At 43.1% G+C, this 26,154-nt stretch overlaps 1 protein-coding gene across 2 annotated transcripts in view; it reads left to right on the top strand.

The window, feature by feature from the left end:
• DNER (delta/notch like EGF repeat containing) overlaps nt 1-26,154 on the top strand; it is a 352,845-nt gene that overhangs the window by 92,384 nt on the left and 234,307 nt on the right. For both annotated transcript variants that reach the window (XM_090054479.1, XM_090054478.1), the window contains exon 2: nt 18,915-19,211. In XM_090054479.1, the coding sequence (XP_089910605.1) occupies nt 18,915-19,211 (297 nt within the window). The remainder of the gene's footprint in view (nt 1-18,914; nt 19,212-26,154) is intronic.

The raw sequence follows: 26,154 nt of genomic DNA, 5'->3' as shown, positions 1-26,154 counted from the left end.
CCTTCTGCATATTTCTACCATGCTGTGGGCATAATCAGATGGCTAATTCTGGCAGGTTTCCCTTGCTTTTGTGACACTGGAGATGTGGAGTGGAATCGGACAAAGAATCTGATCTCAAATCTGTATCTTGGGAGAATGGTGGTAGAAAGCTTTTCTCAATATGGGTTTAGAGTGGCTGCATAAAATCTTTCAGATCAATGATATTATTATAGGAAGCATAAGTAAAGTTACACTTCTATTTTAAGTTGACTGACACTTTCCATTACAAAACTATGTTTTCAGTTGCATATGACTCTTCCAAATATAAGCCATTCAGCCTGAAATTGTTCATGCTGGCTATCAGCCATAGCCTGAAGGTTTTGCAAAGGTTTCAGTTTAAGTGGTTCACTTGTCTCCAAGAATGAGGCAATGGATATGTGTGTATTTTTTTTTTTAAAAGCTCATACAGTATTATATTGAGAAGTGCCTATCCTTTTCATGCTTTGGACACTGACTTTCAGGGCAGCTAAACAGGTGCCCTGTTAGGAAGGAACCTGTGAAAATTTGCCCAGATTTGGCCAAGTTACAAGCCACATGTTTTGTCTGTGTTGAGGTTGATCTAGCCCTGCATCTCTGACTGTCCTGTACATTGCCATTCATCGCCACAGAGCAACTGAGTCAGCTATATCTCAGGGTCTCAGCAGGACTTTCCCTGCATTTGCTATGGCAGCTGCTTTTGTATCAAGGTTGGAGCTGAAAGCAGGGAGATTGACTCTCCCGGTGCTTTGAGTCTGCCTCATGCAGATGTTACAGGAGCAAAGAAGCTACTGGATTGGAACACATAATTGTGCAGAAGGGGGGGTGAGGACAGGAGCTGGATGTGGTAGTAGGTTAAAAGCAGGAATGAAGCATGTGGGAAGGAGGAAGTGGAGTGGGAAGATGGACAAAACCTAAGGTATACAGTGGATGATGCCTCTGAATCCTGCTGGGAAAAATGTTTCATAGTTTCTAGGGTCGGAAGAGACCTGAGTAGATCATCTAGTCTGACCCGCCCTGCCATGGCAGGAAGGAGTATTGGGTTCAAACGACCCCAGCAAAGTGTACCTCTAACCTCCTCTTAAGGACTCCCAGGGAAGGAGCCAGCAGCACTTCTCTTGGAAGTTGGTTCCAGATCCTAGCCGCCCTGACCGTGTCTTTATTCCCTTCTACTGGCATGCATATAGGAAATAACAGACTTCTACTTCTTTCAGTTACTCTGCTATCTCAAGAGGTAATTTGACTGTGCTCTGGAGCTAAGGATCCCAGTCCTGTTGAGGGCCCAGTTTGATGAAATTCAGTGAATACACTGATTTTTTTTTTTTAAAGTGTTTTTTAAACCCAAGCTAGCATTTAAATTACATTTAAATCAAACAAAAAATCTCCCATGTTGAAAGAATATTTAGATTCCAAAGTTAACTACCCACTGTTAGGAATGCTAGATGTAAGATTTCCTGTGCAACCTTTACTAGCCCTTTTGTGCATATGTATTATGATGATCTTTAATTGCATCATGCTATTTGGGTTCTCTACCCCAAGGACCCATGCTTCACTCAATGTATTGAACTGACTGGTCTCTGGGAATGAATCAGGGTTGTCAGATTTTAGGTTTCTCAATTTGGGCAGCCTATTTAGTTGGCACTCAAAAAAACTGACATTGATTCATTCATGTTTTTATTAATGTATATAAAGAACTGAGTTGCTGTCATAAAAGCACAAGAGAAGAACCCTTGGGGCAATTAATAATTCTGTGTTCAGTTCAGGGTTGGAATACTGTATAGCGCAAAAACTCATGAAGTCATGTTTTGAATGATGGCATGAAACGATATTAAATGTTTCCTATTCAGTTAGAACTGTTTGTGCACTGAACAAGGCAGGATGATGAGGAAGAAACTGTATGTGATCATGTAAATAAAGACTGTGTCTTAATGTTGATGCACTGGAGGGACCAAACTAAGGTTTCATGGACAGTTTTAGTTCTGACATTTGCTAGGGTTCGAGAACTTGTCTTTGCAACCCTACTACTCTTTTAAGAAAGATTTCTTAATGGTGGATATCTCCATGTGTACACACACCTGCTGCGTGAGCACCCAAGAGTGCCTAGCTGGACTTGTGGGTCAGTGCTGTGTTTTCATGACTTGATTCACTTTGATTTTTATCTGTGCATGTCCTGTAGAGGGAGATAAAGAGCATATACTTAAGCTTGAAGCATTTTATACCCCTGTTCTTCCACCTTCTTGTCTTCTTAAGGCCCCCTGTGACAGGAGTATTGCTACTGGATCCTTCCTATTGGTGACTCCGCCCTCCTGTTATGGGCCAACCGCCTGCTTACTCACCTGCCATGCCTTGATATTGATTGATTGAAGTAATTAGTGGGAGGCTGCCCACTGTACTCACCCCAGTGCCAGGGGGCTCTATCTGTGGCTCCTTTTCCTCCCTACAGCGCAGTCCAAGCCTTGCAGATGGTACCAATATGGTTTTGACCTGGGCCCTGCTGTGATTTGGCCTTCTCTCTGTGGCTTCTCACTGCCCCCCCTTGCTCTGAGGCTTCTCGCTGCCCCCTCTTGCTCTGGGGCTGGGGTCATTGCACTTCAAAGCCTTTGCCCTCTCTGGTGCCAGGGTCCCCATGCTACCATGGAGCCTCTATGAGGCCTCCTCCAACCCCTAATAGCCTAACCCAGTCCTCCAGTCAAAACATCGAACACAGAAACATAAAGCCCCCGGGCTATAACATAAAAAGCTAAACCGTCCGGCCAAACAACATTCAATCCCTACTGGGAAATACTCCAACCCATAGCAGCAATCAGGGGATGTTCATGCAGTTGGGCTTCTCCCCTCTGTCTGCACTGGCCAAGCTCCCCCTCCGTTGGCCATCAGAGGGGAACTGCCCTCTTGGCCTCACGCCTGGGGCTTAAGAAGGGCCAGGCCCTGCCTCTTCCTGTCAGCTGGCTCCTCAGTGGTTGTCCTAGCAACCAGCACCTGTGACTGGCTGCCCTGGTAACTGGCAGCTGAGCCTCCCCCTTCTTGCCACTAGGGGTCTCTCCCAAACTGTTTCTGCTCTCAGGGGCAGGGAACCGGAGTGCTCTGCGACACCCCCTCTACATGTTACAGGTATGGTACAATTAATTGGTTAATTGTGGAGTTACCTTAAGATCAGCTACATGTGCAAAGTAGCTATTGCACAATAAAAAGCTCAGACCAGCTGTAAAATAAGACCTCAAAAATATTTACTAACTTCACAGTACTCATCCTGCACAGTCTGCGGCAGCTCCCCTGCCCTGCTAGCCTGCCCCACACACCTGCTGGGAAGAGGCTTGAACTCCTAAGACACCATCACAGGGGCTGCTGCCATGTCAGGGTCCAGTCCCTCTTGTTGCTGCAGTGACAGGGGTGCGGACATGGCCAGAGGCTGGCTGGCATGGCTCTTTTAGGCGAAGGGGGCAAGGAGGAGGTTTATTTTCCTTCTCTCTCTGGCATCTGGAGAAGGAGGCAGAGAGGGGGCTTATTTTGCCTCTTGCCCTGCACAGGGAGCAATCAGCAGAGGTTGGGGCTAGCAGACCCTGGCTGCGGTCCCCCGGGGCAGAGGAGAGAATAAGCCTCCTCCCTGCTCCCTTTGCCTCAGGGGTCCCTCCTGGCCAGCATCTGGCCATGCCCCTGCTTCTGCCACTGCAGCAGCGAGGGGGAGTGCCAAGCAGACTGTGGCTCAGGTCTGTGCCGGTGGGACAGGGAGGTCGGAGTTAAATCCCCTCCTTGGCTAGTTCACTTGAAGCCACTGCGGGGCTGCCCACTGCCCCGCCCCCCCAACACAGCTTCCTTGCAGCTTGCTTCAGCACCCCCCCCACCTCAGCTTCTGGCCTGAGCCATTGCAGGCATGTGCTGGCATTTCCAGAGTCAAAAGTGAATGTCTATTCACTTGCAAATTGATTCAATCTATGCAGGTTAGACTAACCTGGAAACATTGAATCAATTCAGGCTCCAGCTTTTGGAATGTCTGTTCATAACCTGATTGTTCATGGTGGTAGGCAACAGCTCTAAGAAGTGAGCCAGAAATTAGCTTTGTCTAACAGGATTGTACTAAGCTGGTTCTCAGCTGGAACATTTGCAGATGAGGCAGCAGCTCATTTACAGTCCTTCTTGAAGACTTCCCTTTTTGTCATTGTTAAAGCTCTCTCTAGGTTCTCTTGGCTGTCTTTATATAGAGCAAATGGAAAACCCCAAAGAGATAATGAACAGAATGTGCATTAAATGACAAGGTGGTGCCACCACAGAGAATGCTGGTTGGAAGGCTGGTTAAAATATGATGAACTATAGCAGCATACAATGCTGCAAACACACTACAGTCAAATCTTAAAAGATACAAGATGCACTGACTGTCACAGAGAATGTAGTTTACATATCTGAATGTAATTTTTGCATAGGCCTTTTATTTGTAATCTAGATATATGAATATCCTTTCTGTCCTGGGAAGCTAGCTGCAACATCAAGGGCACCTTGCTGTGCATCTGTCTTAAGACTTTATACTGAAAAAATATTGAAAATTACATCTGTGCAGGCATATGCAATTCTAATTGGACTGAAATAAATCTTGTGATTTTTAGCTATGCTTTGTCAGCTAGGTTCTGCAACTGCTGACTGTACCAATATATACAATGAGTATATTATGAAACCTGACAGTCAGATGGTCGCTAATAGATGCAGAAACAGCCAAAAAACCAAATCACATTACATTCATTTTTTCTCTCGCTCAACTTTAACAGGATTAATGGAATTTTACAACAGACTGGGTAGTTGTCATTCTCTTTCCATTTTGTTTCATGCAACAGTTTCAGATAGTATTGTGAACTTTAAAGTTGTTTAAACATAAAAACTAACAGGTTACTTTAATTAATATTGATACCATTCAACTCTCATTTTTGAGGTTATAGATTTTATTTTATTTATTCTTTGTTAGCTTTCCAAAAATGTTTCGAAGATGACCTTAAACTCTGCTAGCTGCTTATTGTGAATTTTAATTTATTCTCCCTTGGGAAAGTTTTTTCTCCAGAGAGCTACTATTATTATACCAGAGTTGAAAGGTAGTGGGACATCACAGTAGTTGCAACCAGCACAAATAAAACAAGTTCACAAGTTCATGCCTTTACCTGTGTTTTTTGCAATTGCAAAATAAACTTTTTTTGCTTGACAGAAAGCATATACACAATGTAGGCCTTACTAACCCAAAGTTAAGTGCAACTGTCTTGGGAGAGATGCAGATACCTTGATTCTTACTTTGTCTGTTTTATTTCTATTAAGTCTCCTGGAAAAAAAGTAGTATTGTGGAATTATTAAACTACAAACAAGGCAAACTAGGGAGTGTTCTGGTAATTTCCCAGCCTAGCTGGTCTATGGTTTGCCATCTTTTTTTTTTTTAAAGATGGGCATTATATTTCTTCTCCAGTCCTTTTGGAGCTCACCTTTCACACAAGAGTTTGCAAATATTGCCTGTAGCACTAACATTTCTTTACCTAGTTCTTTCAGTTGCCTTTATGGGGCAACTTCGATCAGGCCCCACTGACTTTAATTAAAATTTTCCATGAGTTCCCTAGTGGGCACTGACCTAGATTCTTTTCCCTTCTTTGCTTACTTTAATTTTCTACTCATCTGGTTACAGTTAGTATGTGTGTGTGTGTTTTTGTGGGAAGACTGATGCAAAGTAGGCTTTATCTTTTATGCATCTTCCATTAATATCTCCCCTTTTCTGCCGAGTCCTAGAACACTAGAACCTTGTGACTTTAGACCTTTAAGTAGTTTGAAATCTGCCCTTTTGAAATCCACTGTCCTTGTTAGTTTACTGCTTTTTATGTCATGATCAGTTTCAAACTTCTGACAATCTTCATGCTCCAAACCAGTTCCTCCTCTTGGTCAGCACCAGGTCCCCATGTAGATTAGTCTCCTGCTTTTTATTCAGTGTTCTGAGACAAAAAATTGTCCTCTATATGTCATGACCTTTCTGGAAAATTTAAAGTTTGAAAGATTTTCTTCCCCCTGTTAACTCATCTATTTTAAATGTTCTTTTGACCTGCTTGAAGTATACCTCATCCACCACTACTTCTTAATTTTATACCTCCATTGTAACATCACCCTGTTTTGTTTCTTTCTTAATTTTTGCTTGCATATACTTAATTGACCTGGAGAAAGGAGGGGGAGACTTCGTATTTGCTTTGGGGACTTAAAAGAAAATTTCCTTGGCTGCTTTTCTTGTGGCATGGTCAACTGAAAGGGAAGGGCATCAGTACCACTGCACCCCCTGGATATGCCTCTGTCCATATGGTTATCGGGTCCAGTCCCCCTGCACTAGGCAGGAAAAGACATCTGGGTTCAAGTGACCCGAATGAGTTGACTGTCCAGTCTCCCTTTGAAGATCTCCAGGGTAGGTGACTGCACTACCACTGGAGGGAGTTTATTTCACAGTCTGGGCACCCTGACTGTTAAGGAGTTTTTTCTGGAATTGAGGCTGAAGTGACCTTCCAGGAGTTTGTATCCATTGCTTCTGATCTTCCCCAGGGGTGCTCTGGTGAACAGCTGTTCACCGAGTTCTTGATGTACTCCCCTGATGTAGTGGTAAGCCACTATCAAGTCCCGTCTCAGCCTTCTTTTCTGTAGGCTGAAGAGGCCCAAGTCTCTTAGCCTTTTATTGTATGGCTTATCTTACAAGTCCCTGAATATATGGGTGGCTCTTCTCTGGACCCGCTCAAGTTTTTCCATGTCCTTCTTGAAGTGCAGTGCCCAGAACTGGATGCAGTACTCCAGCTGTGGTCTCACCGGTACGGAGTATCACTTCCTTAATTTTGCATGAGATGCAATGGTTAATGCATGCTAGCATGTTGTTTGCCCTGCTGGCCACAGCATCGCAGTGCTGGCTCATGTTCATGTGATGGTTGATCACTACCCCTAGGTCCCTTTCGGCTGTGGTGCAAGTCAAATTGTCGCCACCAAGCCTATAGGTATGTTGGGGATTATTTGCCCCCAGATGGAGCACCTTATACTTCTGAGTGTTGAACTTCATCTGGTTCTGGTCTGCCCCACTCTCTAGCCTGTCCAGGCCTGCCTGTATCTGCAACCTATTTTTTGGCTTGACCACGCTTCCCCATTGTGATCATTTTGTGATGTTCTGGTTTTGTTTTTACACATAGATCTATTAAATCTGCATGCTGGGAGAACTGCAACCATTTAAAAGAAAAAGATTAGCATTCAAAACAATTTTGAGAAATTGGAGTAATGGTCTGAAATAAATAGGATGCAGTTTGATAAGGATACAAGGTTGTACTTCTGATGAAATTATATTTTATAGGTACTTTTTATAAGTATAATACAGTATTCTATATTTGTATTTTCCCCTTCATTGTGTTTGGTATTCTATCTATTGTATGTGCCATTGCATTTCACCTTTTATATTTTATGTTTTCAACCTTGTAACAAATGTATATTATTTTTAGAAGTAAGTTGTACTTTGTAACAATAATAGAAAGGGTGGGAATCAAACTACTGTCTCTCTGCATCAGGCTGATCTCTGTATGAAAAGGAATGAGTAAGTGATTGTGTAACAACAGTAGCTAGCTACAATAACGAGTTAATGAGGAAGGATTAACACCTAAGAAACCAAAGATTACAAGAGGAAAGGATCAATACTGAGCTGGGAGCTCCCTGAAACTTCATTGTTAAAGGAACAGAAGCCCTGGTTCGAGTTGAACAGCACCAGAGACTGGCTATTGGGACTGAATACCTCCCAATCAGCTGCTTTCAATGCCAAAGACTAAAATAATCAAAATCATCAATGGACACTTGGAACTTCATGTACCAATGGACATGACCCCAGGGGCTGACAGCTGACTGCCCAGGGGACATCCCACGAGGGTCAGGGACCCCTGGATTGGGCAAATCTGAAAATGGGAGAGCACGGAAGTCTGCCAGAGGAGGATAAGAGGCAGTGAAGAGTTACCCTTGGTGGCACCCTTTTGACCTGATCAGCACTCTACCTATCCAGCCAGAAGAACCAGCAGGTGACTCCCTTCTGGAAAAAAACACTGATTGGAGGAAACCTCAACTGGCTATCGTCCAGTGCTTAGGATAGATATACGCAACACTGGTGCTCTATTGCAGCAGCCACGTATGTGTGTATGTGCATGCATGTGGGCTTTTGAGATGGGACCCTTCATAATTTGAAGGTTTGCATTTATGGTTTTTGACCATCAATTTTGCACATAATGTTTAATAAACCAGAATTTTAAGGATCCTTGGAGTTGGTCATTTGTAGCCAACATGCTATGATTCATAAGATAAACCCATAAATTTCAAACAGGAATCCTTGTGTTAAAAACATCCTTATCTGTTATGTTCTTCCTGAGTTCTTAGCTACATAAAAATTGTACTGTTATTTTCTGTAAACAGAAACCAAGTGAAAATAAGAGCTGACATTTTCTGAGAGGTGCCTTGAAACTATTCAGGAGTGCCTTAAGTCTAAAAAGTTTGAGAACTACTGCTATATACTGATGGGTCTAACTTTGACAATCAGTGAAGATGTAATTATAACAGAGTTGCTGTATTGGTAACTAAGGCAATGGGTACAATTATAATAAAACAGTGTACAAAAATGCTTTGGATTTGATACTGGTTCCATTGTTTACTATTTTTTCTTCTATTTTCACCTAATGCATGATTTTTATGTGTAACAATATTAGATATTTTTGGCTTATGGAACACTTATTTCCCCTATGAAGTTGAGAAATTGCAGAGATATACTTCTGTATGTTACCTTTTAATAATGTGGAACATTTTATGGTCCAGATATGGCACATATTTGGAAAAATACAAATGAGGTAAGATGTTAGGCAAGCCTAAATTAGGGTGTTAGTGCTAGTGACAGAGTATGATAGCGACAGTAATAGAAAGTTTAGACAGGTCTCATTCATTGTATTATTAAATATTTATTTCATTTTCTGTAACTTTTTGCACACTGCTTTGAAAGATCATTTCAAGGGGTGTGGTTGCTTTTGAAAGATGAAAGTGTAGTGCTGCAAGCATAGAAGTTACTTAGCCCAACTTTAAGAGGTTGCAGCAGTTGTTCAAAATATAAAACAAAGATAATGTATAAAAAAAATAGTTGGAGAAAGTAAGAACTAGGGTTAAAACAAATTCTTAATAATATTTCAGAGCCTCAGGTAGTATAAATTGTCCTAGCTTTTGAAATGTCAGTGGTGTTACACAGTTAGGGATTTTGCGGTATGCCTTTTTGTACAATTCAGTTGCTATATTTCTTGAAATTGTCTGATATTTCCAAATAGGGACTGAAATGTTTTCAAGAGTAGGTACCATAGAGGTGATTGATAGAAAACAGAACAAAAAGGTATGTTTAAAGGATGGTGAGACGTTGTATGAAGAGAAGAAAGATGTTTCAGGTGCAGAGAGCAATGAGAGTACCAAGATAAGATGAGGCTCTTCTCCTGAGCCAAAGGGTAAGGCAGAAGAGTAGGCAAAAGTGCCAGTGGTGAGGTGAGGAACAATGGGTAATTAGAAACAATGTATTTTACAAAGTGTACATTGAAAGAACACTAGAGCAGGGGTGATATAACCTCCCCCTGGCATGGCCAGATCTGGGCCGAGCCATACCCCCTTTCTTCTGTGTGGCCTGGCTGCAACTGGACTGTGCCCCCTTCTCACCATGGGGCTGGACCACCCTCCCATGCCCCCTTCTCCTTCCCTTCTCCCCTCCCCTCCACGGGGCTGGGCCATGCCCCCTTCCCTCTGCCATAGTATGTTGGGGCAGAGCCAAGCCACCTCCTGCTGTGGGGCTGGATCAGGTCTGGGCCAAGCCCCTTTCTGCCATGGGGCTGGATTGAGGATGAGGTGCCCCCTTCTTTGTGGCCAGATGGAGCCCCCCTGGGTGGCTGTATCTGGCCCAAGGAGGGATTGGGCACTGCACAGCCATCTTGCTGGTCAAAAACTGTTGAGTACCACTGCACTAGGGAATTGAGGACTTTAAGATGGGTAGTTCTAGATTTTAAGAGAATTAGCAGGTACTGTTTTCAATTTGTCCAAGCATGTACTTTCTTTTTTTAAATGTTATGTAGCATGAGCCACGTTGCTGATGCTAGTTTAGTAGCAGTTACATTTACTCTGAGATGTGTTAAGCTTTAACCACCAGAGCAGCATATACTGCTGTAGGTGGAACGCCATGACTTGCATTCTAATAAGCCATCTGCTTCTTGCCAGGCAGACAGCTATGCTCTTACAACTTAACAGTTTTTCTGGTAGGAACAGGTTAATGTTTCCCAGAGCAGTTCTGTGACAGCTGATGGAGCAATAATGTTATCCAGACTCGGAGCTGTAGTCTGGGTTTGGGAAATATTTTTAAATGGTCTTTGCATTTAAAAAATTTGTTTCTTTTTTCTTATCTTTGTCCATCTGTTTCCCTTTGTATTGGTCTCTTCATTTTATTCACCTTTTATTCCCAGGGTGGGGGAGGTTCTGAAGGGAAGTAATTAATTTATATAAAACAAGAACTGTATTTCTCTATGGGCCACCTATTTAAAATCAATCTTTTGAGATTCAGAATGCACAGTAAACCGGGACTGTCCTGATGTGAGGTCCACTAGGTGGATTGGAAGGATACTGTGGGTGCATCTACACATGCGCTTTATTGTGGAGTTGCCCAGTTAACTCTGCAGTAAAGTATCACTGTCTCCACATGAGCTGGTATTAGGGCGGAGTAAACTAATTAACTCTGCCATAGGATATTATTGTTGGGGACATTACTGTCTTACGGTGGAGTAACTTGCTGAACTGAAACACATGTGCAGATGCTGACCGGGCGCATTAATTGCACCCAGTCAGCCCAGCCCACTGGGGGTCTGTGCCACCCAGCTCAAATTGCTGCTTACCTGGGTGCACATGTAGATGCTGCACTCGGGAGCAGTTGACTCCAGTGTGAACAGCTCTGGAGTTTATTTCTTCACATTAATTGTATGTCTAGATGCAACCTGTTTGTAGTAGAATAGTCTCCCAATGTCTTCTGTGCAGAGCTGATTGACATGCATAAAGATATCTAATTAACTAATCCCTATTTAAAATGGAAAGAAAGAAACCTAAAGCTTAATGTCTTGTTCTGTATTCAAACGGTTAGTTGCTTTCTTAAAGGGAAAAAAAAAGGATAACCTTTAAGTCATGTGGATATCAATAGACTTTCTCCTAAACTCAGTCCCTATTTTTTGCTATTTAGAAACATACGCTTGTATACATAATTAGCTAATCATATAGTTTAATATGCATGTATACAGATGATAAAGTTCTATACTTTATTTTGTTAGGAAATGGTCAGATTTTTTTTATTTATATATATTTCATAGTTTCATAGTTTCTAGGGTTGGAAGGGACCTGAGCAGATCATCTAGTCTGACCCCATGGCAGGAAAGAACACTGGGGTCAAACGACCCCAGCAAGATGTTCATCTAACCTCCTCTTAAAAAAACCCAGGGTAGAAGCCTGCACCACTTCTCTTGGAAGTTGTTTCCAGACCCTAGCTGCCCTGACCGTGAAATAGCACCTCCTGATATCTAACCTAAACCTGCCCTCTGCCAGCTGGTGACCGTTATTCCTGGTCACTCCTGGCGGTGCTCGGGGGAACAGGGACTCCCCCAATGCCTGCTGATCCCCCTGACTAGTTTATAACAGGCCACAAGATCCCCCCCTCAGCCTTCTCTTTTGGAGGCTGAACAGGTTCAGGTCCCGCAGCCTGTCCTCATAGGGCCTGCCCTGCTGCCCCCGATCATACGAGTGGCCCTCCTCTGGACCCTCTCCATGCTGTCGACATCCCTCTTGAAGTGTGGTGCCCAGAACTGGACGCAATACTCCAACTGAGGCCTGACCAGTGCCGCATAGAGGGGGAGGATCACCTCTCTGGACTTGCTCGAGATGCATCTGTGGATGCGTGACAAGGTATGGTTGGCCTTCCTAACTGCCTCCCCACACTGCCAGCCCATGTTCATCTTGGAGTCAATGATGGCCCCAAGATCCTTTTCCGCCTCTGTGCTGACAAGAGGGGAGTTCCCCAACCTGTAGGTATGGTGCTGGTTGTTCCTCCCGAGGTGTATCACCTTGCACTTGTCAGTGTTGAAACCCATCCTATTCTCATCCGCCCACCCTTGTAACCTGTCCAGGTCTGATTGTAGCCTGTTGCATCCTTCCAGTGTTCCCACGTCCCCCCACATCTTAGTGTCATCAGCAAATTTGAACAGGGTGCTTTTTACCCCCTTGTCCAAATCACTGATGAAGATGTTGAACAGTGCGGGCCCGAGGACAGAGCCCTGCGGAACCCCACTGCCCACGTCCTTCCAGGTTGAGAAGGACCCATCTACTGCCACCCTCTGGGTGCGGCCCTTCAGCCAGTTGGTGACCCATTTGACTGTGTGGGTGTCTACACCACAGCCCCCCAGTTTCTTAATGAGAACGGGGTGAGAGATAGTGTGAAAAGCCTTCCGGAAGTCCAGGAAGACTATATCCACTGCTACCCCTGCATCTAATGATCTGGTGATCTGATTGTAAAAGGCCACCAGGTTGGTCTGACAGGACCTGCCACTGATGAACCCATGTTGGTTGCCCCTAAGCATGCAGTCCCCTGCTGGCCCCTCATGGTTTCATATGGTTCATTTTTACTTCAGATTTGTGTCAAGCTTCTTTTGGATATAAATTTGAATTTAATTTCAAAATAAGAAGGCGTTATTTAAGTAATTTTTAAAAATCTGATGAAAACAGAAGAATATCATTTTTCATTTAAAAACTATTAAAATATATATTATCTATAGTCAGCAAATTGAACTGACTGGGTACCATGTCCCTCAGTATTTTACAGTTAATAGATCCTGGCTTCTCATAGCTTGTTTTTATTCATGTATAGTAAGCTATCTTTCTTCTTTCGACTCTTATTTGTCATCTTAACTTCTAGTGAACTGGGGCATGTATAGATGAAATAGGGGCCCTAAATTGAAGCAGTGAGTTTTAAAAACACCACTTCAATTTAGGGCTGATTAAACCCCTGTGTCGTGCACATACCCCACTGACTTACCTGACTCTCTGGCAGGGAGGGGAGGGTGAGCTGCTTGTGGGCGAAGTGGACCCTGGGCTGGGCGTGTGGGGGTGGTGCTTTCCTCCGTGGCAGTGGTGGTTCCCCCCACAGGCAGCACTCACCCACAGACACCTGGCTCAGGCGGTCCCAGGGGGCACCTCAGCCATGGAGGGAAGCACCAGGCCCCTGTACAGCTCAGGCAGGCTCCGGGTAGCGGGGAGGGGATCAGGCTAGCTGCTTTTCTTGGGTAGAGCCTGCTTTCCTGGGCTGCTATCAGATTGCAGGGCTTCCTGAAGAGCCGTGGAGATGAATGGAGCCTGGTGCTTTGTTTTGTGGCTGTAGGGGCAGCAAACTAAAACTCCTTCAAGGGGTTTTAGTTTGCTGTGCCTCAAGTCATTTTAAGGTGCATTATGCCACTGAATTTCCTGCAGCGGCTGGAATTAAGGCACAATATGCCACCGAGGCGTACAAACCAACACCATTAAAGTGGTGCAAAAGCATTTAGCCGGATTTTAAAGTGTTGTGCTCACACACCTCTCATTTCGTGTACAAACAGCCCTAGCTATTGAATTAAACTGAACTGAGTACACTGAAATGAAGTAAGTAATATCTTTGCACCTGCAGAGGAGAATACAACTGTCAAAATTGTAGTTTCAGGTGCCTAGCTAATAATTTCCCCTAAGCCCATTAATTTTACTTCCCTTCAAACTTCAGTAGCACACATTAATAACAACAATAATAATAGTTATATTGGCTTACTACAATATTTTATACTTATATTAATATATTTTATATTGTATGTATATTTTATATTTATATTAAGCTTACTATAACATATTTTAAAATTATTTAATGTCAAATTTTGATCTTTAAATTCAGAAGAACATTTTCTAGAATGACAGATGATGGCCTTAGTGAGCTAAATAATTAGACTAGCCCAAGATTCTTATGTATTGTTTGTTAACAATTCCTAGAAACTTTTTTTTTTCTGATGCTGCCCTTCTCCCTGCATTTCACATAAATTGGTATTTTGGCATAAACAGTAGACCTAAAAAAAGGGGCACACTTGAGTTCTTATGGCAAGATTCAGAAAATAAGTTTCCACATTCAAGACAGAAACATTGGTCATTATTTTTTCCCTTTTCATGCATCTGCCAGGACTTTCCAATCCTTATCTAGAATACAAAATAATGCACATGTATAGTGCTTTACAAGAACTAGTTAATTACTCCACAGAACACTCGCGTGGAGAATAAATTTTACTATCCTTATTTTTTTCATTTGCTGTTGGGTAACAGCATTTATCGTTCCTGAAGACGGTAATATTGATTTCTATGTATATTTTGATACTCATCAAAGAGATTGTATACTAGGTTTCCAAGATGTCAGCTTGTTGTCTGTCACAAGTATTAAACAGCCCAGCCTTAAAACTAGGCAATAGGATGAATTGCTTCTCTAACCCCACTATCCTTCTAAATGTAAATCTGGATCCAAGTTCACAAAAGGAGTATACCTCTGTAACTAGTAGTTTTTAAATGCTCTGAAATTTGGAAGAATAGATTCAAATCAAGATTTTAAATTTTCTGATTTGGAAATTCTCAAAACTGGGGGTTTGATTTCACTTTTTACACAGACTTGGATTTCTGGCCTGACTGTGTTTGAAACCATAGTATTTAAAAAAAGCTGCCTAACAGTGAAGAATACTTGACAGTATACTGGCTGATCCTATTCTTTGTTGAAATTTTTGGGTGTATATCATAAATATGGCTGGTTTTCGAAAAGACTTTTCTGCATATAGTGGGTGCATCTACATGTGCACTTTACTGTGTAGTGGACAATTTACTTTGCAGTGAAGCATTACAGTCTACACGTGTGGCAGTATTAGGGCATGGTAAGCTAATTAACTCTGCCAAAAGAGAGTACTGATGGGGACCACTACTATTTTAGAGCAGAGTAATTTACTATGCTAAAACACATGTGTAAATGCTGACTGCAGGTGTACATTGTGCCTGGTCAGCCCAGCCAGCCAGGAGCCTGCTCCATCCTGGCTCAAATTGTTGCTCTTCTGGGCACATGTGTCGATTCTCCCGCAGGAGCAGTTTACTCTGGCTTGAACTGCTCTGGAGTTTACTATGTCTTATTAATTGCACATGTAGATGCACCCATTGATGATGATGTTTAAAACTAGTGTTAGAGAAATAAATGTACATAATTTGGTTTCAAGAAAAATAAATATAGTGATAAGGAATCAATACAACTCTCTAACCATATAATAGCCATTCACAGAATCCTTGGCTAGAGCTAAACTTAGTGTAGATGCCTATAAAATGGCAAGAAATAGTAATAATGAGATACACTTCATAAGACTTTTGGATAAACCTGTGCTGAGGCTAGGGCTAGGATTCAGAAAGACTTAGACAGATTACAGGATTGGACCAAAAGAAATCTCATGAAGTTCAATAAGGACAAGTGCCAAGTCCTGCACTTAGGACAGAACAGTCCCATACGCCAGTACAGACTGGCAACTGACTGGTTAAGCAGCAGCTTTGCAGAAAAAGACCTGGTAGTTGCAGTGGACAGTGAGCTGAATCTGAACCAACACTACGCCCATTTTGAGAAGGCTACCACTGTACTGGCTTGCATAGTAGGACTGTTGCCAGCAGATCAAGGGAAGTGATTATTCCCCTCTGTTAGGCACTGGTGAAGCCACATCTGGAGTACTGTGTCTAGTTTTGGGCCCCTGACTATAGAAAGGATTTGGGCAAATTGGAGAGTCTAGCGGAGGGCAGTGAAAATGGCTAGAGGGAGGGTCACATGCCATATGAGGAAAGACTGAAGGAACTGGGCTTATTTAGTTTAGACAAGAGAACACTGAAGAGGGATTTAATAACAGCCCCTGAATGGTGGTTCCAAAGACAATGGAGCTAAAGTGTTCTCAGTGGTGGCAGATAACAGGCAAGGAGCAATAGTCTCAAGTTATAGCAAGGGATGTGTAGGTTACCTATTGAGAAAAAGTTCTCACAAAGAGGATAATAAAATACTGGAGCCAGCTACCCAGAGTGATTGTGGAATCTTTATCTATTGAGGTTTTTAAGACCTGGGTAGACAAAGCCTTTGTTTGGATGATACAGTTGGGGATGGTCTTGCTTTGAGCAGGCATTTGGACTAGATGACCTCCTGATATCCCTTCTAACCTTAATTTTCTATGATTCTAAGAAGAATACATATTTCTGCAAAACAATGATGTGCTGCTCATGCCATGTAATTTTTTAAGATCAGTTAAATGGTCATTCATTTATTATGCTTAAGAAGGTTCCAAACCACAAGAATGTGAAAGACCATGCTTTTGCATGTAAACAATCAGTTATTATTTATATAAATAAAAATAATAGTCTAAATAAAAAAATCATGTAATATAGTTGGTACAATTTTTCCTGTTCTCTCAAAATTCTTTTATGTTTGCCAAAATGAAAATGAGAAAGTGAAGCAGGTCATTTATCCTATTGGCTCCTGCAGGAGAATTTGCCCCCTTATGAATTCCTCATCCAGTTCTCCAAAGCAAAATTCAGTAAACAAACAAAATCCTTTATCCTCTTCCAGACATTAGGGCTAGAAACAGATATTGCTGAATGAAGTGGATCAGCTGTGCTGCAGTGTGTCCCAGCACAGCCAATCCACTTCACTCAGCAAAAACATGTTGCCTCTTGCCCTGTCTTTGGTGTGGGACAAGTGACTGTATGATCTGCCTGCTTTCCTCATCCAGGCAGATCTGGAGCATGGTTCTGGCTGAGTGGGGAAAGCAGGAAAGGACCATTATCTGCCCAGCCACACCTGGGGTAGGAATCTGGATGAGCAGGGAAGGATTTTCCCCACCCAGCCAAATCTGGGACACTGGTCTGGCTTGAACAGGGAAAGTGTGACAAAGGCAAAAGGTATCTGCTACAATTAAGCAGCAGTCTTTTGTTGCACCATTGATTTTCTTTTCATATGGCACAACAAAGGGTGTCAACTTCTATTTAATGGTGGTACAAATGAGACATCAAGCCATGTCTGTATATGCCCCAGGAAAACAGTCCCTTTTTCTGGCTCCAGCACAGCAGCCTGGCTTCTCTTTCCAGAAAGTTTTTCTTCACAGTGTGCTTCTTCCTTCCCATTGCTTTTTCTTCTACTTAGCCCCACAGCTGAGGTCTCTGAACAGGGTTGGCTGTTCCTCCATAAAGGGAGATCCCACCCTGTTAGCCAAAGTTTTTTTTGTTTAATCTTTTCTAACACTATTTCCCAATATTCCATATACCTCCATATACTAGTCCTTTGATGCCTGTTTCAGTGAAAAATACAACTAAATTTTGCAACGTCCTGAAGTACAGGTTTTGTAAGTTTTTGCAATACAGGTAATTTATTTTTTGCTGAATCAAGTCCTTAGTGATGTAAGATCTTCTTCATGTGGTAAATGCTAGTGGACTGCAAGCTATACTAATGAGCTGAGCTCTCCCTCGAGATACTGCTCAGGTATCTACACTAAATTAGTTAAAGTTAAGAGTGTACTAAGTTAATTTCTGATGACAGTACCTCCCTGCTTTGTGTCAGTATAGAGGAGGATCAGCATATCATGCTAAGAGGCCTGAGTGACACTGAGGACTAGAGAAATTGACTGCAGATTTATTACTTGGAAACAGCAGTAGAAAAGACGGACCTAGATGTCTTATCTACTTGCGGGATAGCTGAGCCACCAGCGTGGCATGACTAAATGGAAAATGAGATCATGGGAGGCATCAGGCAAATTGTTTCAAGTAAAATAGGGAAATATTAATGTTATGATAAAAGGTTCTATTGAGACCTCATCTGGAATACAGTGCATGGTTCTGGTCCCCTAAAATTATTTAGGGAAGATTAATTACAATTGGAACAGGATTATTAGGGGAGCAGAGAGCCTATTTATGATAGGGGACTAAAAGAGCAAAATCAAGGCTGAGAGACTATACAGTTGTATTCTGTAAATACAGTTGGGGTTAGGAGGGGAAAAAGTACTCAAGATAAAGGACAATGCTGACATAGGAAAAATGGGTATAAACTTGACATGAGTAAATTTAGGCTGGAAATTAGAAGAATGAATTTAGCACTAGAAAAAATCCCTGGGTCACTGAGTCCAGTCCTCTACCAGTACAGGCAAACACCCTATCATTCCATTTATTTATTTATCACTGCTTCATTTCTAATATGAGCAGTGGACGGCGGGGGAAAAGACTGACCAATTTTAAGATGGAGCTTGATAAACTTATGAATTGGTTATATGACACATCTTTCTGTGGCAGCATAGAGCTAGACTTCATGACCCAGGAGATCTTTCAGTCCTGTGTCCTTTTCTTCTGTTCCTAATTTTATCCTTGTCACACAAAGATAGATAGACCAGTCCTTTTTTGCCTTTGGAATGCACCAAATTGCATCTAATGGCAAATATTTTTGTAATATGTCCCCAGGAAGTTGCCATCAGGTCATCTTGGCAGAGTTGAAAATTTGAACATTATCTGTTTTCTTTACTACTCTGTTTATATAGGCCAGTATCATGACTGAAGTAGTGTTCAGTGACCTGGGGAAAGAGAGCCATATAATTATTCTTTATTCTTATTTAATCTTTTGAAATCACTGAGATTCCATCAAGACTTAATTTTGACATGAGCACATATTTTTGAATGCTAAATATATTGACGGGGAGGAGGAAAGGGAAATCTCATGTGATGGCATTTCTGAAATTCAGAAGCAAATCTTTCATATACAGTAACTGACCTATATTTTTTTTGTCTAGTTTGTTTCAGATCCTTGTGCCAGCAACCCATGTCACCATGGTAACTGCAGCAAAAGTGGAGAAGGCTATCTCTGTATTTGTGATGAAGATTATGAAGGAACAAACTGTGAACATTCATTTCACAGTCCTCCAGTCTCTGGATGGACAGAGTCACTGGCACCAAGACAGATCCAACCAGTTTCATCAACTTTGGAACCTGACATTATTTTACCACATTCAAGAGCGACTATGACATTACCTACATGGCAGCCAAAAGCAGGACAGAAAGTTGTAGATCTGAAATGGGATGAAATAAAGGTGAGAACACTCTGTTTAAGGGAGTCATACATAAAAGGCTGTTTTATCATTTGATATAGTTCTGTAGGTATATACGTTGGAGTACTAGGGAATAAGTTCTGCCCCAATCCACAAAATTACGAGCTAAAACATTAACACCTGCAAATGGTCATGGCTTAATTCTTTTCAAAATAGATGTAGAATTTTTAGATATAGTTTCTGGAAACTTTTTTGATATGTAGAAGACAATATCTTTTAGTTCTTTATTAATAAACGTGAGTATTAAAATAAATTAAAAAATCTAAACAAAAAACTCAAAAGAGTAAATTATACAGCATACCTTTTAGCATGATTTTCTTCCTTTGATTGGTAGTGATAGCCTTTTACATGTGTATAAAAAGAATCCCACATTATTTTGAAAACTGTAGCCCCATAATATTACTGAAATTAAGCTAACTCTGTGGTTGAACATAATTGCCTAGGTGACAAAAATGACACTCAGTACAATGTATGTCAGTAGTTGATGGCATGTGGAGTGGGAAGAACTTGATCAAGAACTGTGAAAAACGTGCGTTTAAATAATCTTTTGAAAAGTAGCTTGATTTTTAGTATTCATTTTTAATGGCCATTCAACATCTCTGTTTCTAATAAGATTAACCTCCAAGACAGTACATAGTGCCCTTCAAAGAAGATCTATCTGAAAGAATAAAGGCTGTGTGTTGAGATTTGAACTTGCAGTTCCAGAGTGTTTTTATTGTATGCTAAGGTAGTCACCGGTTACAATGTATAATTTTAAATTGTCATGTTTCTGAGTTCAGTTTTGTGAACCATCACTTGACTTTATGAGAGAGCATATATGAAGCTCCCTATGGAAACTTTGTATTTCTAGTCTCCAGCCTTGTAGCCTTTTAGGCTCATGGCATCTACGTTAATTGTGCCATGCCACACATTCAGCCAATTTATGGCTCCATAAAATGGCAAATCATCCACAAAGATAATCTACATAAAATGTGGAACATCTTTGCAGCTGGTTTGTATGGTACCATGCAATGAATGCATGGCATGCCCCATCATCCCAATGCTGACATTCAGCTGATTGTCAACTTTAGGACCTGGGCAGTCCCAGATTTGGAACCCATCAGGGGTTGCCCCAATACCAGTAATTGCTGATTGTTAGCATTAAACTGGAACAGCTTTAGTCTGGTGCCAGCAGTGGGGTACAGGTTGAGTGGGTTGCAAGGTTACTGGTGTGGGAAGCCCCTTGACTAGGACCCTTGCAAACTTTGTGCCCAGCCATTTTAAAACTACTTGGTGAACGTGTCTACTACTGCAATTAGTGCACCTGAATAAACCCTAACGCAGTTGTGCTGGAGTTTATTGCTCCCAAGTGCACTATTTGCATGTGTGCCTGAGACCATAGCACACTGAGATGGGGCAGAGCAGCCCTGGCTCTCAGGAGGCCCTAGGGGTCAGTCTGCTGGCCTGGGGCTGCTCTGACCCAGTTCAATGTGCTGCAGAGGAGCCAGCTGGGGTACAAGGGTGCTTCAGTGCAGGGCTACCCAGCAGGCAGTCCACACACTGAAGCACTCTTGTGCCCCCATCGACCAGGTCAGCATCTACATATGTGTTGTACTGGAGTAAATATTCCATTGTAGGATGGTACTTGTGTCTGGTAGTACTATCCTATGGCGCAGTTAATTAGTTAACTCTGTCATAATAGCATGGCACATGTAGACGGTCACATTTTACTGCAGAGCTAATTTGGCAACTCTGCAGTAAACATCTCATGTAGGTGTGCCCTGTATGTTTAAAATTCTGGGTTGCAGGAAGCCCCAGGCTCTCTGTGACCCAGACCATTGTTTCCTTGCCTTGAAGCTCCCAGGAGCCAGATGACCTTCAGTCTTGACTAATCAAGAGGCCATGCAATGCAATTTGGCTCTTTTGAACACAATTTAAAATAAACAGTTTTTCTGCTTTTAATTTTCTCTTGTTTTAAGTGTTTAAATTTTACAGGGCTAAGAACTGATACCCCCTCAGTGTGATTTGATACTAGCAGATGCTTTCAATTTGGCATAATACTGCTATTTTAAATCAGTCTCGTTATATATATCTATATGGGAAACAGTATTAAGTACAGCATTATATGTGCCTTCTAACACTAATGTCATAATAGATGCATAAAACATGTAATGCTGAGCCAAGTTTGAATGACTGAGAACCAGCATTTAAAATAATCAAGATTGCTGAAGGTGACTGGTAGTAAATTGTAAACAGTTATCATGCATCTTACAAAAATCTTATAATCCAATATCTGGCAATAAGACATTCAGAATTTGCTTTATATATGAACTCTAATGAGAGACTCTTACTGTGTTGCTGCTTTGTGCAGCAGTCCAGCCTCACTGGGGAATCTTGTATTCATTGCAGCACACCTTATCCTTTTTACTTGAATTTATAATGTTTCCCCCCCCAATCAACATGGGGGAAAAAAGCCCCTCGTCTTACATTCCCATATAAGGAAATCTCATTAAATGCATTGCCTGTCTTAGAACTGCTGCTAAAAGCAGTCTGTGCTCAGTAATGGAAACCAGATAGAAGCTAATTTAAATACAGCCAACATAACTATAAAGTACATGGCCCATATGGGGAAACATGCTGATGGAAACCTACCACTTTTTTTTTTGCAAAAAATTAAAATAAAATGGAGAAATATAGATGGATATCTATCTATCTATCTATCTAGATTGAATATTTTGCTATAGCTCTACCAACCTGTGGGTCACTTGATGGTCCAATACACACTTTTACACTTGCACCATTCTCATTCCCATTATAAAACTGCACCACACACCAACGTTCCTATGTGCCTGAGCACCCATTTGCCCATTTCTGTCACCTTTTAACCATAACAATTACATGGAGGCCACGTCAGTGCCCTCCCCACTTCCCCTTTCCCTTCTCCTCATTTCCCCACCAACTCGTCTGCCTATTTGTCCAGAACTTTCACTCATCATGTATTTGTCGTCATCAACAAATGTTGTCATCATTGTTGTTCTCATTGTCATCATCGCTGCTCTTTTCAGGGGACCTGCCTCTGAGCAGTCTATGCCAGTGCCCTGTCTTCCATGTGACATTTGCCGTCTCTCGTCTGTCGTCTTCTACCATTTTTCTGCAGTACCAGTACATCTCACTCAGTCCAATTTTGATTTAGCCCTTGACTGAGAGATTTGTTTGTCTGTTTATGAGCAGGTTGCTAGTGCTCCACAGGGCATTCCTGAAGCAGGAGATGAATTGGTCAAAGCGGGCTGTTGGGGTCGCTTGCTTCTTAGTCAAGTGCCCATACAGAACTGCCTCTCTGGTCAGGGTTATGAACTCCGTCACCACTAGAAGAAGTACATGTATTATCTTCCAAACCTCTCTAGCGTATAGGCAGTTCTGGAGGAGGTGGTTGATTGTTTGTGGCTCCCACTGGCAGGTTTGCCTGGGGCAGTTTGAGCCTCTGCTAATTCACTGTTTTTCCATGGCCATGCTAGGAGTGCCTGGTGGGCTACCTGCCAGTTCAAGTCTCTATGCTCCTTCTGCAGCTCCTTATGGAAGATTTGCTCCCACATGGCCAGGTGGTTGTTGCTGGGTAGTAGGTCCATAGGCAACATGATATCTCTTGCCTTTACTGTCTCTAGAATCTTACAGTGGTTCATCAGGGTTGCTGCGGCCTTGTCATGCAGTTTTTATTTGTCCTAGAAGTGCTTCAGGACCTCGTAGAACCATGGCAATGCCCTGGTCCATGGGCTTGCATTCGTTATTGTGTACACTGACCACTTTCGCAGTAGTGGATCTGTAAAACACTTTACGAAGTTAGCTGTTTTAGATTCTGTCCTTATTGCAACTTTGCAGATCTGGCTTATGTACTTGACCCAGAAGAACAGTGGGATGCCTGGCAGTACTCCGCCTCCAGACCATTTTGCTTTGTTCAGTGTGGCCCTTGCCACCTTCTCTCATCTGGAGTCCTGGAAGAAGATGCACATGGCTCTTTGGATTCTGCGAATGACTTGCTTTGAGGAGGGGAAGACTAGTGCAGTGTGTAGAGGCATTGGTAGTAACACTGTCTTTGTGAGTGCCCTGTGCCCCTCCCCTCCCCTCGCCTTCCCTCGCCTTCCCCCAGTTGACAGGCAGTGCAATTTCTATAGTATTAATCTGTTTGGCCTTGGTCTCAGTCTTTTCTCATGCTTTCTGTCTGGTCAGCTGTGGCTCAGGCTCCACCTTGAGGATCTTTACCCCACTGAAGTGGATGGAGACCCACAGGGCTGACAGGTTCCTGAGTAGGCAGTTGTTTTGCTCATGTTGAGCTTAGCCACTGTTGCTGCCCTGTATACGTGGGTGTGTTATAACACTCTTTAAATTGACCACTTGTCCCTGCATATGATATTGAGGTCATCCATGTAGGCCAGGACCCTTGTCTCTTCCTGGTTACTCCCAGGGATATCTACTCTGCTGATCCTGAGGTCCTGCCTGAGCCACTGTCATAGTAGTTTGAATTACACAGATGAACAGAATTGGGGATGGTGGGCAGCCCTGACAGATGCCTGACTCCACCACAGTTGGAGATGTCAGGCACTCATTTACCAGTACCTTGCTACTCTCATTAATGTATAGCATCTTTATCTAGGTGATGAAGGTTCAGGGGATTCTGATCTTTTCAGTTTCTCAAGCAGGAACCAATGGAACACTTGGTCATAGGCCCTCTCCAGGTCGAGGTTCAGCATGGCAGCATTCAGCCCCTCTCCAATTGGTAGCATGTGTTACAGCTACATCAGGGCTCCATGCGTCTGTCATCTTGGCACCACACACAATTGGTCCTCATGGATCACTGCACCTATAATGGACTTAAAGCTCTTGGCCAGGATTTTGGCCATTAGTTTTGTAGTCAAAGGTCATAAGCATTGTGGGATGCCAGTGTTCTGGGTTCTACTTCTCCCATTCTTGTAAAGAAGGGTTATGAGGCCTTTTTCCATTTCTTCTCTCAGGTGGCCTCCTGCATGGGTTCTCTACAGACCTCCAGCGGGTCTGGGCCCACCTGGTCCTAGAAAGCAATGTAGAACTCCTTGGCAGGCCATCGTCCCTGGGAGTCTTACTGTTCTTGAAGCTGTGGAGAGTTTTGTTGATCTTCTCCAGTGTCTATTCCTCTACCAGCTTCTGACCCTCATCCTCCCCGATGACCTAAGTGAGCTTCTGCAGGCATTTCAGCATAGCCTCTGAGTCCTCTGGTCATGCTGTGTAAAGCTCCCAGTCAAAGCCCACTGCTATCTCCAGTATCGCCTTATTTGACCAGTGCTCCATACCTACTCTGTCTGTCAGGCTCGTCATTGCTTCTTCTTGGTTTCCTTTATTTTGCTAGAATAAGCAGACCACTCCTCTGACCAAGGTTGGATGCCCTTGAGTTTTGCTTGCCCTCAGCCATATGGCTGCAGGAGCAAGCTAGGGAGGAATCTCTTATTTCTATAAAATGGGCGTAAATCCGAGATCTTCCATCTGGAAATGAAAGTGGGAGGTTAACTATATGTTACCTCTGTGGGTACTACCTCATGCCAGAAAAGTGCTTATCCCCTATCCCTAGGAAAACTGCCTTCCTGGTCATGGTGTTTCCTCTGCCAGGTAAATCACCACTTAAAAAAACCACACACACACACACACACACACTCTCTCTCTCTCTCTCTCTCTCTCTCTCTCTCTCTCTCTCTCTCTCTCTCTCTCTCTCTGAGTATCACTCCATACAGACAAAAAAACGATAACCCATTACAAAAACCGCACCCATATAAAGGCCTGCTGGACACGTTAAAATATCTGCACCACGCGCCACACACACAAACTCTGGTCTCTCAGACCAGGCAACCCCTTCCTTTTGTCCCCACCCCTCTTGTGGGATTGCAAACTCAGCTTACCTATTGTCCATGTTGCTGTCACTCCAGCTCCTGCTGGAGGATCCACTGCTGCTGTTGCTGTCCCTGTCCTCGGTTCCATTCATTTCTTCCTCTTCCTCCCCCTTCCCCTCTGGGAAGGGGGGTGGTGGTTTGAAAGATCCTGTGCCACATGCCTCTGTGCCAAGTGGCTTTGGCCATATCCTCTCCATCCTCCATCCTACTGATTTCTGGGAGTAGGTCTGGAGTTTGCTCAGACTCATTTTCACACAGCCTACCACCTGTGTGTCCATATGCCTGTGCCAACAGGAGGTTTCTGGCTTTCCGCAGGGCATTCCTGATGCAGGATGCAAACTGATTGAAACTGGCTGACAGGTTTCCCTGGTGTTTGGCGAGGTGCCTGTGCAGTGCTGCTTCTCTGGTTAGCTGGTTGACACCAGTTGCTACTTCGCAGAGCTGCTTTACCCTGTTTCATACCTCCTTGGCACAGGTGCAGAATCAGAGGAGGTGGTCAATTGTCTTGGTGGCTCCATAGTAGTTGGGCCATGGGTAGTTGGATCTCCCTAGCTGTCCCTCTTCATGCCTCTTGGCCTTCAATGGGAGGGCTCATTGGCTATCAGCCAGTTCAGGTCTCTGTGACTATTATGCAGGTCCTTGTGGTCGATGTGCTCCCACACGCCCTGGCACACGTCGCCTGGGAGCAGGTCTATGGGCGACATGATCTCTCTCAGCCTCACTGTCTCCTAGATCTTCTTGTGGTTGCTCATGGTCACAGGGCCTGCATTCTGCAGGCTGTACAAATTGTGGCGCTGGTTTAGGATCTTGTATAACCATGGCGAGCCCATGATCTACGGTTTGTGGTTGGTTGGGGTGAACACCCCCCAGTGTCTCAGGATGTGCCCTTCAAAATATGTCACCAGGCAGGAAGTTTTGGATTCTGTGCCCATTGCCAGCTTCCAGATCTGGCTTGCATACATGGCCCACAGGAACAGGAGGATGTCTGGCATGCCCCTGCTCCTGGCCCTCTTGTCCTTGTACAAGGTCTTTCT

The sequence above is a fragment of the Crocodylus siamensis genome, chromosome 6, assembly GCF_052110815.1.
Source record: "Crocodylus siamensis isolate JL-2025a chromosome 6, ASM5211081v1, whole genome shotgun sequence".
Lineage (NCBI taxonomy): Eukaryota > Metazoa > Chordata > Crocodylia > Crocodylidae > Crocodylus > Crocodylus siamensis.
This window is presented reverse-complemented; position numbering and strand designations above follow the sequence as displayed.